The sequence below is a fragment of the Mangifera indica genome, chromosome 18 (genome assembly GCF_011075055.1).
Source record: "Mangifera indica cultivar Alphonso chromosome 18, CATAS_Mindica_2.1, whole genome shotgun sequence".
Taxonomy (NCBI): Eukaryota; Viridiplantae; Streptophyta; class Magnoliopsida; order Sapindales; family Anacardiaceae; genus Mangifera; species Mangifera indica.
The window spans coordinates 7,674,304-7,693,948 of NC_058154.1; the positions used below are offsets into that span (position 1 = coordinate 7,674,304).

The 19,645-nt window shown below is 31.2% G+C and overlaps 1 protein-coding gene across 1 annotated transcript; it reads left to right on the top strand.

Moving 5' to 3' along the window:
* The first annotated feature begins 6,709 nt into the window (after nucleotides 1–6,709).
* Nucleotides 6,710–9,956, top strand: LOC123201533 (DNA polymerase zeta processivity subunit). Its single transcript, XM_044617087.1, has 6 exons — nucleotides 6,710–6,861; nucleotides 6,951–7,031; nucleotides 7,144–7,256; nucleotides 8,925–9,114; nucleotides 9,520–9,725; nucleotides 9,773–9,956. Exons 1-5 carry the CDS (start codon nucleotides 6,831–6,833, stop codon nucleotides 9,717–9,719), a joined length of 615 nt encoding a protein of 204 aa, XP_044473022.1. The 5' UTR covers nucleotides 6,710–6,830; the 3' UTR covers nucleotides 9,720–9,725; nucleotides 9,773–9,956.
* Nucleotides 9,957–19,645: the final 9,689 nt, after the last annotated feature.

Below are 19,645 nucleotides of genomic sequence, written 5' to 3' on the forward strand. Positions count from 1 at the left end.
TAATTGCAAAACTCTCTCACATCTCTCTACCTCACAACAAAGGTGTATTTTGGCTTGGTGGAGGACTTCCTTTAGAGGTCTTGCAAGTGAAAGACTTATTCCATCATCTTATATCCATATAAGAGGCAAAGGAGTAGACAAAATCCTTATATTTTCTCTTTTTTGCGAAGGCATGCTTTGATTTATTCTCTCATGACATGTATATTTGTTTTACATCTATTATCTTCACCCAATCTTTCAGTTTGGATAGGTGAGATATTTTTAGAGGAATTAAACTAGAAAACCCACAAATGGAAAGGTAAAGATTAGTCAATTCTTTGAACCAACCAAACATAAATGGTAATAGGGAACCTTCAAGGTCAAGTTGAGAAAATTTAACAAAACTGAGCCTTTGAAGGTGTGAAAGTTAGAAGAGAGCGTTGTTATTATTGATGGGACAACTCAAACAACTGGAACTGAGGTCTAACCCAATTACTTTACCAGTCACATTATTATAGGTTATTCCTTCCCAAAAGCAACAATCGATACCCTCCACCCAAGAAATCATTGTAGGATCAAACAAATATATAGTAGAAGAAGATACATTAACATTAAATGCATTGGTGCTCTTAAATTAGAGTAAAGCAAGATTGTCTTCAGGATTGCCAATGATAGTTGAATCAACTTTAACACCAAAATACAAGAAGAAAAGAAGACAAGAAACCTGATAATGAAATTTGAAACCCATCATTTTCTCAGAATTCAAAATAAAAGTGACCAGTTAAGTTGAATAAGTGAAAGAGATAAGAATCACGAAGTTTAGATATGTAACTTATAAGCTCATTATGGAGACTTCTATATTTTAAAAAACAGAAACTTTTGAAATGGTATTCTTCAGCTGAAAATTGTAATCATTTTGCAAAAACTAATATTTTTTAGAGATATTAAAAAATAACCAAAAATTATGATAATAATACAAAACTATCCTCACATCTTACGTTTATACCCATAAAACCATTATACTTAAGTGTGACAAAACTACTCCTATTTATAAACTTAATTTTTAGTAATTCTTTAATCCATCATTGTCTTATACTTCATTATATGAGTACTGAACATTTTAGTTGGTGGTTTCCATAGATTTACATTTAGATATAAAGGGCACTTTTTACATAAACTAAAATACATTCTTTCAAATGCTTTGAAAGGTCAATAAAATAATCAACTTTTTTTCATCTACGATATTGATAGGTGTGTTACCATCAACATTTTTTAGTTTCATGCTTATTTAAATATTGTTTTCCTTTTTATCGATGTGAAGGTGTTTGCTCATTAACTGAAATAATCCATCAAATGTCGTCTTCGCAAATATTATAACCATTTTATATTAACCTCCAACAATATTACATTCTATTATCATGTCTTTTTATCGATTCCCTTCTATACCAAACCATAACATAACTCACCATTTTGAATTAATCCTGCAATGGAAATATTTATAACTAAATTAATGAAAAATTTTCAATACTATATGTACAAATATAATCTTAAAAAATATCAATATACCTTTTGCATTGTAAAAATATCTATTTAGAGGCCTATGGTTTTAGTTTGGGCTTTAAGGGTTCAAGGTTTACTGTATCAATTTACCTTTCACATAGTAATATATCAATTTACACTCAACATGATAAAATATTGATTTATTGTCAACTATCATTTTAAACTCATACCAATTGTGACACCTTTAGGTGAATTCCACATTGGCAAAATATGAAAGAGATGTTGGGCATGAATATGCATTCCACATTGCTTAAAGATGCTAAAATGTGATTGGTTATATAGCATGTGAGCTCCTTAAGATGTCAAGATGTTTTATGGGTTGCAAAGCCCAAAAGCAAAACCATAATGGATTGTGTGTCCAAAATGGTTAATATTTTAATAGTAGGTCGAACTATTAGACTAGAGATATTATAAATGATATCAAAGCCACTTTGTTTGTCTACTTGAGTGATGGTGGGGCAAACCTCAATGACGATGTTGTCTCGTAAATGGGGTAATTGTGAGACCCTTAGGCAAATCTCACATCGACAAAGCACGAGAGAGATATTAGCTATGGATATGCATCCCACATTACTTAGGATGCTAAGATGATGATTGGTTAAATAGTTTGTGAATTCCTTAAACTATCAAGACTTGTTTTGGGCTGTAAAGTTGTAACATCCATAGGTACATCTTAAGGACGAAATAAGTTTTATGCATCTGTTAGTGTGTTTTAAAGGTCAAAATGTGAGTTCTAGATGACACACAACTGTGTGTGGAGAGCCCATACCCATGTGTCATGCCACAATAGTCAAATAAGATTGATTTTGTGTGAATTCAAAATTAAGTGACATACGATCATGTGCCTCAAACACACGCTCATGTGTGTAACACATTTTTAGTTTATATATGGCACATCATTCCATTTTGAGATTGTTATTCCATAATCCCTAAATGCATGGTTTTTCCCCAAAAAGTGAGAGAAGGAAAGTTTGATGGTCAGACTTCCATGCAGTTTTAACAAGGATAATCAAACAAAATCAATATTCAACAAATTATCACAACACATATACATAAAACTTAAAGTAAAAAGAAAGAGATAGAAATTCGCAATAGTTTATAGTGGTTCAGAACTTTCTCTTCTAAGCCTCTTACGTCCACTTTTTCAAGCAACCCTACTTGAAGTTCAACTCGTAAAGATATCGTCTCTTTACAATAGTTTTCCAAAATTTTGTCCACGTAGACTAGTTCTCTAGGATTGCACCCACCACAATAGTTTATCCGAGATTTCACCTACCAAAGTTTGAATACAGAGAATAATGTTTGTTAATGTCTTTACAAGGATAACACAAGAAAATAAGCACAAATGTATCTCTAAAAAATTTTAGTTGTGCTTATGAGAGAAATTAGAGAAAAAATGGGTATAAAATTTTACAGATGTGATGTCTAACCTATTCCCTATCAAATAGTCTTTAACTTATAATCTTGGATGGTTAGAATAGCATATATGATCATTGGTTGGGATAATATAGTCGTTGAGCTTCAAAATCAACACTTTCTTCATGAATCTGCAAGACACACGGGCATATGTCATTTAAAAATTCACTTTTCATGCTCGATCAATTCTTTGATCAATGCTCCCAACAATTGGATTTTCTTCTCAAAAAATACATGTGCGGGTGGCACTTTCTTGGCACGTTGGCTTGCTTCATTTCATTGTTTTTGTAAAGATTTTAGAAGCTTGCAAGGGTGCATACCGACTTGTGCATGACATAAGTACGATTTGAATTATTTGAAAAGATGTGCATGATTGGACTGATAATGCTTTAGCACAACTAGGATGATTGTTGCATGGTTAGACTAATAATGCTTTAGCACAGCTGAGACAATTGTTATATGATTGAACTGATAATGCTTCAGTAGGGTTGGAATGAATTTTACATGTTTGGCATGATTTTGCATATACACAGGTGTGTGTCTTTTTAACTTCAATTTGCTTTGCCCAAAATTGCACATGAAGCTTACACAGTCACTTCTCCTTATGTTTGGCTTGACATATGGGTGTGTAGGAATGATGCATGGGCGTCTATGCTATATTTTCTATGTTTTTCAGTTTTTGTCCACTTGGTAATGTTTTTCACATATTCCTTGGATAATGTTAGACATTAAAACTAATGTTTTTGACATCATCAAAATGCCTAGGGGTTAAACACTCATATGGTTAGTGAGATGCATCATATACACCTGTGGTAGGGGTCATTTAAGGATAGTAATTCAGTTTCCACGTGTGGTAATGGAGAGACTATAATCAGTTTTCTCGTGTGACTAAGGTATTATAAGCTAGTTAGCTCAATAGTTTGGTCAACATTTGCGCAAGGTATAATGTTAGTAGACATTTGGGATGTCACTTGCTTCAATGAGGACATCAGGTATGTTGAGTTCAACTTAAACCTTTGTCGTATGTGTGATGTTACCTATGTAATTAGGGCATGAAGGTGTCAAAAGGATATGAATGGGCTTAAAAGGATATTGAAATACATCTGATTTAACCAGAAACAAACTTAGTAGTTTATAAGTTATGTTATGTGTAAGGTGGCGAAATGTCACTTACTTATTAAGTGTTTTTTCACTCAGAAGTTCATTTTTATGCTTTTGCAAGCAAATGTAAGTAGTAGGCCTTGTAGAGGAACCAACAATCTAACTCAAGTCATTGCATGAGAGGAAAGGCAATTTTCTCATTTTAGCATGGAGTTTGTTTATGTATTTATTTTATTCAGCTTGAGACGATATTGATGTTTATGCACATATGTTTATTTGTTATGAATTTTAGACAATATTTATTCACATATGAGGTTATTTAGATATTTTTATTACATTTTTTTGCACGCATTTAAGTTTGAATTTTAAACAATATGTTATATTTTCTGCTGTGATTGGGGAAGGAATTCAAGTTTTACATGTCTCTTCAAATCATATTTCGTGTAGGGGCATGTACTTGAAAATGGGTGTTACAATCTCATTGTGACTACATATTTAATTGGTCACATCATCCATCAAAAGTATATATAAGATATCAGCTCCTGTGCTCAAATCAGAATATGATGGATTGGTGTCAAACCATACTGATCCTTATACAAAATGACTCAATGACCTCAAGTCTAAGGATCATATTTACCTCTATTCATTAAGAGGATATATTTCATAGACACTGAGTAACCATTTATATAAAATCCTCTCGACAAGTTTGCTAGGTGAACATGTTTATAACATGCACTCATGTGTTGCACCTAACCATCAACAAACAACTTTGAGATATGAGATTTGTTATAATCTTTCGATGAGGTCATTCAACAATATGATAGTTTTATCACTGTTACCCATGCCCTTGGTCATGGTAATATATAACTATGGACATTCTAAAAATGACCACTCAATGTGCATATAAGGTCTTCATAATCAGTTGCTATTCATTAACTCCTCATTTAACCATTCTCAGGACAATCATTTATTTAACAAGAAATGAGACAATGAAAATGTCATACTTTTATTAATTAAAATAACAATAATTACAATAATTACAAAGATAATGATTGACTCTAGGGAATCACCCTAATACTGATTTGGTCTTTAATTCATGTGTGGTGAGTTGAAAATACTCACAACTATCTAACACTGTCGCTCTTACATGCCATTCATATTGACATGAAGACATTGAATTTCACATTTATAAATTGTTGACTTATACACTTTAAAGATATCAAAAATGTTCATGAACACATTTAATTTCATAAGATCATTGTATCAACATCAATATTTGCACTATCATCTTCATGCTCAACATGTTGAGATTCATTAACCTTTTTTCTACCCCTTTGTTAAGATCGACCTTTAATATTGATCCTTAAAGGTCATAGATATTGTTCTCCTTGAACTTGAACTTGACTAGAAGGTTTAATGGTCATATGTATTGCCTTGTTAAGCTAATTATAACAACTTTTAGATTTGTGTGATTCAGAACCAACAACCAAGGATTTTCCTCTTGAATTTGGAGTAATCATCACATATAGAAGAACTAATTGCACTATGCTACAGGAATAGACAAGAAACATGAAATATCATTATCATCATCAATGTCATATAGAATCCCATTTATTACAATTTCAAGTTTCATTGCTATATGGACAATATTTCATCTTTATCAATATATAGATGATCACTCAACATCTCAATTAATTCATTGTATATCATGCAATGATGGATTAAAACCATTTTCTATTTTTCCCAAACATGCTTTATTTTATCACCTTTCATCATTGACCTTTGTCATTTGTACCTAACCAGTACAAACATATTAGACACTTTGATTAATTATGCAATAGTTATATGTAAGATAAAAGATTAATTATTCTCAGAAATTTTAAAAATTGTCAAAATTAATTTCACTGAGATGTCATGACCATTGTGTATGGAGTACACATACTAGGAAGATTCAACAACCCCTGTTAATCATGAAAGTATCATTTATCTCCCCTTGTACACCTCTTACTTTTAAACTTTTGCATTTAAACCCCAGTATGCGTACTTAGGTCCAAACCCAAGATTTCAGGCTCATTACATGTCTTTGGAGTAAATTTTGTACACTCAAATTAATTAAAAAAGGAAAACAAAAAACTGTTTACACAATGAAATTTCAATAACCTCTTGACACATGGTGAAATTTCAATAGCCATATAGCATACAATATAATTTTACTTATCTTTTATTTAACATTGACCCAATACATATAACTAATATGCATATTGGATTTACTCAATTAACCATTGGATTAGTCAATCAAGAACCTAGTAAATCATCCTAGCAATAATATACACAACCAATGGATAAATGGAGTGAGACATTTTAAGTTAAAATTGTTCACAATATCATAATCTAATAATCATTTTTACTTGATTTCGGGTATTATGTGAAATATATTATTGCTAATAAGATTTTTAATTTTGTTAATTAGATTTTATTTTAGATTTCGTTGAAAGAATAGGGATGAAAGCAATATTGTATTTAGTTTAATAAATTGGTTGTATGGATAAAGCCTTTTAAGTGTTTTTAAAATTAATTAATTTAATTAATTATCATGAAACGACAAATTTTGTTGAAAATTTCTAAGAAGAAAAAATGGTTACAAAAGAAATTTAAGTAATCAAACCAAACGGCCGCCAAGTTCCCAAAACTTGAGAAACCCAAAAGTTTTGGCAAACTATGTGTCAAAGACAAGCCCTTCGTCTTTCTTAAAATTTCTTTTGAGTAGAACGGCAATGGACCGGAGCGAGGCTCAATCTCCTCAAGGTAATGTTCTAAAAACCCTTCTTTTATATTTTGACTCTTCAAATTTGTTTCTTTTCTCTATCTTTTTTATCATTAAAGGAATATCACAGTTGAAACGGCGAGAATTCTGGTGGAATTCTTGGAGGTGGCAGTCACTTCAATTGTTTTCCTCAAGGGACTTTATCCTGCTGGTACAAAATTTAAACCTTTCTTTATTTACCATCAAATTCCCTTTCTTTACAAGCTTTTTAAGACCATAATGGAGATGGGTCTTTCTTAAAAGTAAGTTTTTGATGATGGAAGGTGCTTTTGAAAGAAAAAGGTATATGAATGTGGTAGTTCAGAGGGCTCGCCACCCTGGACTCAGACAATATATTCATTCTGCCGTTAATGGTCTTCTTCCTTTTATCCAAAAGGTTTGTGTTTTGAATTTCTTTAGCTTCAATGTTCTTACAATTTTCAATGCATCATTGTTGGTTTTTTAAGACTTTCAGGACCAAGAGTAGTAGTCTTTGTAAGTATTATAAGAACACGCTTGCATAATTCGTGTTTAAATAGAGGGAATTGTTGCATTGTTGGATTTGCAGAGTCTTCGGAATAATGGATTTGGTAACGTGGAATGTAGTACTTGTAATGTGACATGGAATGTTGAGCCATAAATAAGTCATATAGTGGAAAGTTATTTGTTCATTCATCTTCTTTGGCTCCAGTGTTGTTTTTTTAAGACTTTCAGCAGCAATAGTTGCAGTCCTTAACATGTTTGTCTGATTCATGAATACCTAAAAGGTAATTGTTGCAGTTTTAGAAATCAGATTGAGTTTCCAATGTGATGAGTTTTGGTAACATGGAATTTAGTACTTTTTAATGTCAAATGAAATAGTTGAGCCATAATAAATCATATTGTGGTAATGTTGTTTTGTATTCCAGATACTTTCTTTTGGGTTCTGTTGGTGCTTGTTTCATCTCCTTTACATACTCTCTGTGTAATCTTAAGGCATGTCATTATAGATGCATTGTTGAGGAAGTTTCTAATATATTGGGAGGTATTGATACTAGATTTTTTTAGACCCTAGATTGTCCTCTATTTGTGAGGCCATTGTTGATATTAAGTAAGCCATCAGTGGTGGAGTCAGAAATAAAACTTAGGGGATCAAGGTAATAACAGTAAAATACAGGGGATAAATGAAGAAATAATGAAATCTAGGGCTTCACTGTATAATTTAAGGGGTTTTATTGACATTTACATATACTACGGTTGACCTCCCTTGATCCCCTCCCTCTGCCACTGTAAGCCTTATCCCTTTTTTTTCACTTTTATAATTTTTTAAAACACGGGATCTTTAAGATTTACTGGAAGAGAACTTCTATTCTATTACTTTGTGAATTTAGCAAAACGCCTTCATTGCCATGTTAGTTTAAAATTGGAATGGACACAGAGCAGATGAATTTGATTGATATTTTGGGTATTCAATTTATGACATATCCATATTCCCCAAAATTGTTGGTCATTTGAAAGTTGAGAAATTTATCAGACTCTACATTCTAAGTCCAGGTGTTCATATATATATTTTTTTTTGTAAAGACTGTTCAAAAATGATAACTTTTTTTTTTTTGACAAAAATTATTACTTATTATTGAAATTTTGCAACTTGGTGAATTTACAGAGCAAGACCTGCTGCATTTCCTTTGCTACTCATAACAAATACATATATATATGTGTTTGCACATTTCTTTTTATGAAAAAAATGATAACTTATTATTGATATTTTACAACTTGGGACCTGCTGCATTTCCTTTGCTACTCATAACAAATATGTGTGTGTGTGTGTGCGTGTGCGTGTGCACGCACGTGTGCACATGCACACAAATCATTGCTAGCACCATGGTGGGAGTTAAATTGCTTTTTTCTCCTTGAAGAACATAGATTATTTAGTTTTTCTTATAGCAATATAAGAAGATGACTTTAAATCAGTTAAGAGACATACTATATTTGGTATTTCAACTTATGCAAATATGTTCTCATCATATAATCGTATTAATTTTTGTTCACAAAAAGCAATAATATTTTTATATTTTTAAAGTAGGGGCTGGTGGAGAGAGTAGCAGTCATATTCTTCACTGCTGACAACATCCCTGTAGAGAGGTATATTTTCAAGATCATGATTAACCAATCTTATGGCACAAAGGTGGAAGAAGGTGAACTGGAGTTCTCACTGAGGTCCTTCTTTATCAAACTTTCAGTCTCTCAATCCCTCTCTAAGGTTCTTCCAAATGGTAAGTTGTAGATGTGATAGTTCTGCACATGATCCTGTGCCCGGTGTTCTATTTATTTACAAAAGTTAATGCTCATTTAACAAATAGGAATCTTCCCTTTTTTGCATTAGTAGAATGCTTTTATATTTATGTAGTTTTAATGATAAGTTTGTAGCCTATTTATTGATCAGTTCCCAATGTTCTTGATCAAATGATTGGGGTGTTTGCTGCAACTCTTTTATGTATTGACTTGTTTCTGCTATCTGCTTTTGTGTGTGTGTGCGCGCCTGCGCAACTGTCTGTTTGCACATGTACTGCTGTGTTACAGTCTGGTTCCACGTGTGTGTTTGTGCTGAGGTGTCTGTTTACACACGTTCTGCTGTTTTACAAGCTGGTCCTGGATATTTAGCTTTCCATTTTTAACAGGCTGCAGGTGGGAGATAACGGCGTACTTTCACTCCCTTCCTCAGGTTGGTACAAGCAAGGATTCAGAATCATGGATCCCTACAAATACACAGCAGTGGCAGCAGCCTCCACTAATAACTCCAATCAAGTCAATGAACAGAGACCCTTTGAATCTGCAGTTATATCTGGAGCATCCTAGTTTCTCAGAAACAAAGTCTTAAAAGGAACTATAACACTTACATATGTATGCTGTAGCTTCTTGCACCTTTTTTCCACTTTCCCTACAATACCTCTTATGTGATACAGTTCTCATTAGCTTGACAAACTGTGATAGAGAAATTATAGGTATGATCATTTTTGTAACAAAGTGTCACTATCTGATTTGATGTGCGTTCTTAATGTACAAACACAAGATCAATCATTAAATAAGTTTGAATAAACTCACAACTCTCAAAGAACATGACGAACAAGGGTAACCGTATGTTATACACTATATCATATCTCGATCAAATCTAAAGACGTTGAAAGCCTAATTTGTTGGTAGAAGCTTGATCTAGACATGGGCCCAAAAGCATAAGAGAATATGTAAGAAATCTTTTTAGGTGCTTTTGAAATATTCTCATGCAAAAAGGAAAGTAAAGTCTTCCTAAAACTCTACCTAGCAGTCATACATATATTAGAATGAGCAATGTTATGTGTACCCATTTTTGGTACACAATTCATGTACACAGTGATGTGTCATTATGTAATTAGATGATTTTAAAACATGTGTCATCATATAATAAAAAAACATCCAATCACATGATAACACCTCATCTGTGTACACAAATTGTGTACAAAAAATGGGTATACATAGTTTTATTGTATTAGAATTCCTACTCTTATACGGATGATGCCAACTATTTATCTAGATAGATGTATAAAGGTTTGGACTGTTGTTCAATATATAAACCTGTATAAATAGCTAGCTCTAGTCTATGTATTTTCGTTCATTGCAAGCAACGAGAGTAATAGTGTAGAGTTCACTCTCTTATTCTTTGTTCTTTTTGCTTTTCGTGTTCTCAAGCATCTTTCGAGAATTGTGGGTTTTTGTAACCTTACTTATTGTTTGATCTTATGTTTGTGTCTAGAGTATTGAAGCAAATAATGGTCTGTGCGGCACCCCAACTTCACCTTTTGAGCGAAGTAAGCCTATGCCATACATTGACTTGAGGTTTGCTAGTTTCATCCTATCATTGACTCATCAAGGAAACAACTTTAACTCCCAACTAATTTCATATTTTTTGATACATTTGGTCAAGCCTTTAAATAAAAAAATTGGGCTTCATACGATGTTGTGTTTGGGTCTAACATGACATTCTTCCAGAACATAATTGTGTGATACCCTCATTGTGAAATTGTATCGTAAAACACTCAAATCTACTTTCAAACTATCAAAGTGCATACTTAGGTTTTAACCCATTTTAGAATTATCTAGGCCCTTTCATTTAATGAAATACTCATAACTCATACTATAATTCTACCAGAAAATTATCTTTACGTTGAGAGTGGCCTTTATATCTTTGTCGTAGGTGGAAGTGGCACCAAATGGTACTCTGTTGGGCTCATTTATCTTAGGTTCTTCCATGTTTACATGATATGACTTCAAACGACTTGCATGAAAGACCAGATGAAATTTAGGATCGAAGGTAGCTTTAATAGATACATGACATTTCAAACCTTCTTTACAATGGGAAATTTGCGCTAATATTTTTGCAAAAGATTCCTTATAAAGTGAGCATATGGATTTGTGATAACTAAAAAAAGTCTTCATAAATATAATGACCATGAAAAAAAAAAACTCCACATGACTTCATTTATTGTCCTCTCATTTCTTCATTGTCTTGGTTGCCTTATTCAAATATGATCTTGCAATGTCAGTGTCAATTTGCTCATGTCAGGTCTTGAAAACTTTGAATGCCATAAGAACCTTACCATTGTAGGTTTTTTCAATGGTATATAGTGTAAGAGATTGATGTTGCATATGAAAATTGCACATTATCTATCAACTTCACCTAATCTTCTCTAGTTGACATTCATGAAATGTCTCAAATACAACTCCAAAAGTGCACTTTTCCTCTTTGTTGCTATTTTCTCTATGGATGAAAGGAAGAAGAAGTTGTGTTGTTAGAATTGATCTCACCTATGTGGGAGAGTTGAAAACTTGAAAGTTGAAATTTGGTTGATAGATGAGTCATGCGGGGTTGCAAGGGATTAACAAGTTAGCTATCAAGAGACTTGTGTAAGGAGAGACTAGTTATCATTGTTTCATTATATGATGTCATTTCTATGTATTTAGGTTTGGACTTAGTTCATGTATTTAGTCTATGCACATTCTGATATGATGACTTATATTAGATATGGATGATTATATTGGTATTTTTTATATATGATGGCACCTTGTTGCACGCTATGTAAGTTATATTTTCACTCTCATGTTATTTTAGTTCATTTCACTATTTAGTACTTCTCTTCAATTTCTATATTATATAATTTTTGTCAAACTGATTTCATCATTTCATGCATGCTTCCATAGTTGATAATTGATAATATTAACAACGCTTCACTTATAAATTTGTAAGAACCAATTATATTTTCATTCTAAAATTTTCTCATATATGTTGGTACATGTTGAAACAATAACTTACTTTGATTGCAGGTAATTTTCACTAATTTGATGGGCTTGGAATTGGTTAGTATTAGTTTTGAAAAGATTTGGGAAATTCAGTTTTCAACTTCTTCTTATCTAAATTTGACATGGATGATTTTGGAGAGATGTGATAAAATAAAATAGGTGTTTCCATTTTTCATAGCCAAAAACCTTCAACAACTCCAAAACCTTCAGATAAAGGATTGTAAAGTCTTAAAAAACACTGTTAAAGAAAAAGAAGAAGAAGAAGTAGAAGTTGTTAATTCTATTTTTCCACACTTAACTCAATTGATGGTTAGAAAGTCACCAAATCTTACAGTTTTCTCTCTAGAAGTGCATGTTTTGGAATTGCCAATGTTGAAAAGGTTGGAGATAAAATATTGTCCAAACTTCACTTCAAGATATCAAGGCTTCCAAAATAATAACAAGGAGGGTGAAGATCAAGTTTCAAAGTTGAAGTCCATCTGCTTGGAGCATAAGTTATCAATCTCATATCTATTTCTTTATTGAAAAGAGTTAAAAAAACAAAAAAAAAAAAATTTATAAATGTCGATAGTTTATTATTGGACTTTTGTCAATTAAACATACAAAGTAAAGGGTTTAAATAATCCAATGTTATTTGAGTTTTCAATTAAAAAAAGGCCAAAAGACTTCTTCCCACCCAAGGTTTATTGAAACCCAACTCATACCCATTAACTTTCGTAAACGTAAACTCTCTCCCATAAGCGAATGCAGTGACATATATAGTTGAGTTGCAAGGCAAAGCAATGGCAACGTTTTGCTTTAGTGAAGAATGGCACATATAGCTTTTATTTTTATTTTTTTAATGGTTCCCTACAAATCCAATTAAAATAAACAAACAAACTGTCAAATTTATACAAATAAAAAAAGGTAAAAAGACAAAACACACTACAAAAGATTAAAAACACAAATACCCACCCACCCTTAAACTTCCATTAAAATTGTCATTAAACATAATGATAAAAATGTTATTTTAACAATAATATTAACAAATATATAATTTTATTTTATTTTCCCTCTCAAGTTTTAAAAATTGACATTTTACCCTTACCTCAACTTTGAAAAGTGACTTCCCCCTCCTCCCTCAAATCCCTAAGTTTTTTTCTCCAAAGACAATGATGATGACAACCACCATCTCCTTCCTCCCTTCTCTTTCTGTCACCACTGACGATTTCGATGATAGGTGAAGAAGCACTGACTGATAATGAATCAAATCGAAGGCAAAGAATCGACTCTAATGACAGATCTATAATGTTTCCATTGAATCAGTTACAGTTCATCATGTTTTCGTTACCTTTTGTCATTTGCTTGCCTATGGTTCTAGACATGGTCGTCAATTCCAGTCGACGAAACTGAATCAACAACCTTGTCAATTCATCTAGATGAAGACGATTCATCTTCGTCCAAACGAAGGCTTGTCTTCTCTGGTGAAGATGAGTCTAGAAGAAGGGAGAATGATGGCTAGACAATGTCGGTTGTTGGAAAAGGGAGAGGTTTACCAAAAAATAAAAACCTTAGGGGGAAAAGTAAATTTTTCAAAACCTAATCTTGCGGCAAAATTATTTGTCTTTCAAACCAAAGGAAGAATATACATTTATTTATTTTAATATTAATTGTAAAATTATGTTTTATCCGTAATCCTAACAAAAAATTCTTGAGTATGTGAAAATGAACTAAACCTTGGGTGAGTATTTGGGTTTTTGAGCTCTCACGAGTGTGCTTTTATTTTTTCACCAAACCTTTGGTGGGAAAAACTCCTTTGGCCAATAAAAAAATAAGTAACCTATTTTTAAGTGTCCTGTAGACAAAGTAAAGTATCTTGGAAATAGAAGAAATAATGATAGCTTAACTGACCCATCCCTCAGAAATAAGCCTTTCACTATTTTTTTTTTTATAGGCCAAAGATCTATTTCCCATCCAAGTTTTGATGCATTTCTAAAGTCACACTTGTGAGATTTGAAAAATCCAAAGTACCACTAATGGGTCAACTAAGGTTAAAATGTTTTGTTAGAGGCAGGGGTAAAATCTTTAGTATTAAAAAAAATATAAAATTTATTATATTTTCCCTCCTAAGTTTTAAAAACTAATATTTCACCCGTACCTAAAGTTTTCTAACTTTAAAAAGTCATATTTCCCCTTCAAATCTTAGGGTTTTTTTTTTCTCCCCTCCGACCACCATCTCTAGTATTGAAAATCTCCCATCTCCACCCTAAACTATTAGTCAACGTATAAGAAGCAATTTGGAGCAAATCTCTTCATTGGAGAGGAAGAGACGACGATGAGACAAAGAGATCTGGAGATATCTTTGTTATCGGATCTCTTTGTCTTTGATAAAGAGATTCACTCTAGATTGCTTCCATGTGTCGGCCAACGATTTAGGGTGGAGAGGGAAGGTCGTCAACACAAGAAATGATCACAGGAGGGGTGGAGAAAAAATTTGGGGGGTGAAAATGTGACTTTTCAAAGTTAGAAAACTTTAGGTAGGGATGAAGTTGTTAGTTGTTAAAACTTAGGGGGGGAAATAATTTTTATATTTTTTAATATTATTAATAAAATGATGATTTTCTCTTACCTCTAATATAAAATTCTAACAGCAATTTAGCTATGAGTGAGACTTTGAGTTTTTCAAACTCTAAGGGTATGACTTTGAGAATATATTAAAACTTGGGTGGAAACTAGTCCTTTGGCCTTATATATATACACACAAAATTGTCACAACTCAGAACTCAACTGACTTTATTATAAGACAATCAATTAAATTAATTATATCATGAAGGTTGCAAAAGTGTTGCTTTCTACTGAGGAACCTTACTCATCATCAACTATACACTTCTTTCATTGTGCCTCTCCTACATGATTTCCAATTCTATAATCAACTCAACTTTTGTCGCTTTGTAACATTCTTATAGATTTAAAAAAATCACTGCAAACCTTGCTCTGTTTTGTTAAATTTAGTTACTTTCCAACAAACTGAACTTCACTAAAAGTTAAAAACTTTAGTTATCTCGAAAACCCTTCTAGATAATTATTTTAATTTATCAGCAATCAGCTTCTTTGGAAGGTATAATAAACTAATCATCATAGGTTTTTTATAAGATACTTTTAGTGGGAAGTTTAATTATAATAAATATAAATTCAAATACTAATAATGATATATTATCATGTTAGGTTATTTTGAATTAAAACTTAAGAAATACATAATCACATAATTACGCATCACAATTAAAATTTATATTGATACTCATTATAAATGTACATAACTTTACTCGATTAGGGGTCTATAATATTGACCCATATGTGTTACCATGATTCTTGATATCATAAGTGTGTCTTTGTATTAGCGTAAAGTTTAAGGTATTTAAGGGATATTTTGTGTAAATAAAAAGAAGAATGAGGGGTTGACGAATTCAAAGATGGGTATGACAGGTTTGTGGAGGAGATGAATGAGATTCCCAAAAAAAGAAAGAGAAAGCAAAGGAATCAAAGAGAGATTGAGATTCTCACAGTGTGAGAGTGAAAATGAAAAATGGTGGAAATCACATGTTGAATCAACAAAACAAGAAGAAGAAGAAGAAAAACTTTAATCTTTAGGCTGAATGAAAGAGAGAAAAGAAAAAGCTAGGACAGCTCCACCTTTGGTGAAGATACAGAAACAATTGCCCTGACAAGAGGGGAAGAACAAACACGAGCCCGTCTCAATATATCAACATGTTCCTTTCCTTTTTAATCATCTGTACATGCATATATCGAAAATAGATCAACCACAGCCCTCCATTTCAGTATCTTTTACTATCATTTTCTTTGCTTTTTCCCAAAATCAACCTTGCTTTTTAGATTTTGGTGGTGGTTAAACCAAAGCATATAATATGGTGGATATGGTGGGCATGAGTTGATGGGAATTCAATAATAAATAAAAAAATATATATAAGAAGGAAGGTGAATTATTGCATGAGAATCCTTTTCGCTACTTTCACTTTATCTCATCTCTTATTGTAACTCTTCTTTATTTCTCTTTTCATCTTCAAGTTTCATACTTTTTAGCTAAATTAATCTCAATTTTTATCTCAACACTTAATTAATACAAATCTTAACCTTAAGAATTGCACATTATTTAAAAGAATTTATTTAGTCCCTGAGGCTTTCTCAACTAATTTTCTACCTCGGTGCGAGAAATTACAACTTATCTCTTTTGTTACCCTTTCGTTAAGATTTTTGTTAATGGATTGATAAGTTTTACATTTAATTATAGGTTGATCTGAACTAATATATAATTATTTTTAATTAAAAACCACTTAACTTTCTTTAAATATACAAAGTTTTCTTTATTTCTCTTAATTCAAATATCGAAACTCTAACTGGATAAATGAAGCTAGAATGAAACAAAGAAGTAATTTTAAAAAACCCCATATCAAAATTTTATTATAGTTATCATATGTCAATATTTTATATAAGAATGATATTATGTGTATACATTTTTAATATATAATTTAGATCCATAAATGAAGTGTTATCATAATTAGATTTTTTTAATCTTTAGTTTAAAATTATCTAATTACATAGTAATATATTATTTATAAATTTAAATTATGTATACATAATTTTATTATTTATATAATTATAGGTGGGCGTTTAGTTGCCTTGCGAGCTTTGTGTTTATACAAATTCTGCTGTTAAAAGAATTATAATGTTAGGAGGTTGCAGGATTATGTCCCACCCAAAGTTATTTTCTCACTTATTTATTAAATTTGTTAATATAATTTATTATATTTTTAATAAAATTAATGAAAAAACAAAAAGAAAAATGTCATCAATCTTTACTCAAGCTAAGTAATAATATCCTCTCCAAAAATTTATAAATTTTTTATCTATCTGTAATTAATTATAAAAACTAAGAAAATTTGTAAAAGGTCATCATCTATCATGACCCTTTGCATTGTCACCAACCATTTGGAAATAAAAGCGACACCCAACCTTGCCCTAACTCCAATATTGTAAATTTGGCTTCTCTACAAATCAGTCTCCTGTAGCACTACTCAAAAAACATATCAATTGCAACTTTTTTTTTTTTTGGTACTTATTAAAAATAGTATAAAAAACTGATCTATAACAACTAAAATGAATTTAGTTGTCAAAAACTAATTCCATTTTTTCAATCCCACTTTTCCAATAGAAGAAAACAATAGACTATGAAAATTAGTTTTCCACTATTAAATTTCTAGTTGTAAATAACCATATTTTGGCAATTGAATGTTTATTTGCAAAATAGTAACAAAGGTAATGTTCTCCTACAAGTTCTTTAGCTGCAAATAATTTTGTTTTGACAACTAAGTGTTAGTTGCAAAATAATTTCATCGATCAAAAGACTTATTCACAACCAAGGTCTAGTCAATTGTCAAAGTGATATTAGTTAATTTTTGAAAATCTAAATATTCATCCGTTATCCAATTTTTGTTAAAATTTTCAGTTAATCATAAAAGTAGAAAGGGTTATTAAACCAATAATATTAAAAAAAAAATTTATCTCATTTTCTCACCTTAGTTTTAAAAACTAATAATTTTTTGTTACCATAAGTTTTGGAAACTTACATTTTTCCCCTCCATCTAGGGTTTTATTATTTTATCAATAACAACCGCACTCCTCAAATTTCAAAAAATTATAGTTACACCCCCATAAAATGCATTCTCTCTTTTTGGAGACCGTTCTTTTTAACGATTCACTCCAGTGCATCGTCAACCATCTTGTGGGCACCCTTTCCCTACCCAGTGGTATTTTTTATGCAAATCTAGTCGATTTCTGATTAGAATTGAGTGACATAAGCTCAGCTAAATCCGATAAACTCACTCGATTTCCTCCGATTTGTCTTTGGCCACTATCGTCTATCTTCATCAACTCTTGAGCCATGAAAGTATGCCATTGTTTGAAGCATTCATCAAATCGAAGAGTTGAACCAAAGCATGGGGTCGACAAATTGACGAAGTGCATAACCAATGCTTCAATTCGTCTTTTGTCGGGAGGCAAAAGAGAGCATGGACAAAAAAGAAGGTATGGGAGGTCAGTTGGAGAACGGTCGCCCGAGAATGAAAGAAAAAGAATGACACCCTAGGAAGAAAAGGGTAAGTTTTCAAAACGTAGGTTGGAAAAAATTGTTAGTTTTTAAAACTAAGATGGAAAAATGAGAGAAAATTTTATTTCTTTTAATATCATTGGTTGACATTTTTCTATTATAACTAATTGAAAATTTTAACAAAACTTAGATGACATGTAGATATTTAGATTTTTAAAAGTTAATAAGTATCACTTTGACAATAAACTAAATCTTGGGTGGGAATAAGTCTTTTGGCCTAATCTCATCCTTCCGACTATTTTAGCAACTAAAATTTTAATTGTATATATTTTTGCTTGGCAACTATAGCGTTAATCACGAATGGTATAATTAAAATTAATTTTGTGCAACTAAAGTTTTAGTTGCAAGTAATTAAGTTTTGGTAAGTAAATGTTTAGAGGTAAATTTAATGTTTTGCAACTAATTTTTTAACTGCAAATAATTTTGTTTTGATAACTAAGTATTTAATTACAAAATAATTTCATCCTTTTGATTATTTTAGAAACTAAAATTTTAGTTATAAATATTTTTTTTGGCAACTATAACCTTAGTGGTAAAATGTGTAACTAAAATTAATTTTTTGCAACAAAAATTTAGTTGTGAGTAATTATGTTTTGACAACTAAGTATTCTACAACTGATGTTTTAGTTGCAAATAACATTGTTTTGACAATAAGGTGGTTAGTAGCAAAATAATTTTATCCGTTTGGTATGTGTAACTAAAATTAAATTTCTACAACTAAATTTTTTTTACTTGGAAGTAATTATGTTTTGGTAACAAAGTGTTTAGTTGCAAAATAAAGGTAAACTTAATGTTCAACAACTAATTTTTTAGTTGCAAATAAATAGTAATTTTTTTTGTTTGATAATTATAACGTTAGTCACAAAATATGTAACTAAATTTTTTGTTATAAATAATTTTATTTGATATTAAATATAATATTAATAAATATATTAATAATTTATTATAATATGTTATTATAATATAATTATATTAAAAAGTAAATATGATTTTCTTTTTTTTTGGTCAAAGAAGTAATTCTTGTTGTGGACCACCTTCGGCCTTCAAATTCAGACGTCTCTAAAATTCTTCTTTCTTGTGCCACGCCTGCACTCTCGCGTGTCTCCAAGTTTTTTCTTCTTGTGTCTGTCCTTCAGGCTCACACATCTCAGATTCTCTCTATTGTGTTTAGTCTCAATATCTCAAACAATACTCTTCTTGTGCCTTTCCTCCCTAGGTAGTAGATCAATCTCATTTACTTTTAATAATTTCTTCTCATTTTCTCAAATTTATTCTTATTTCATTATAATCATCCCTTTATATTTTGTCAATTG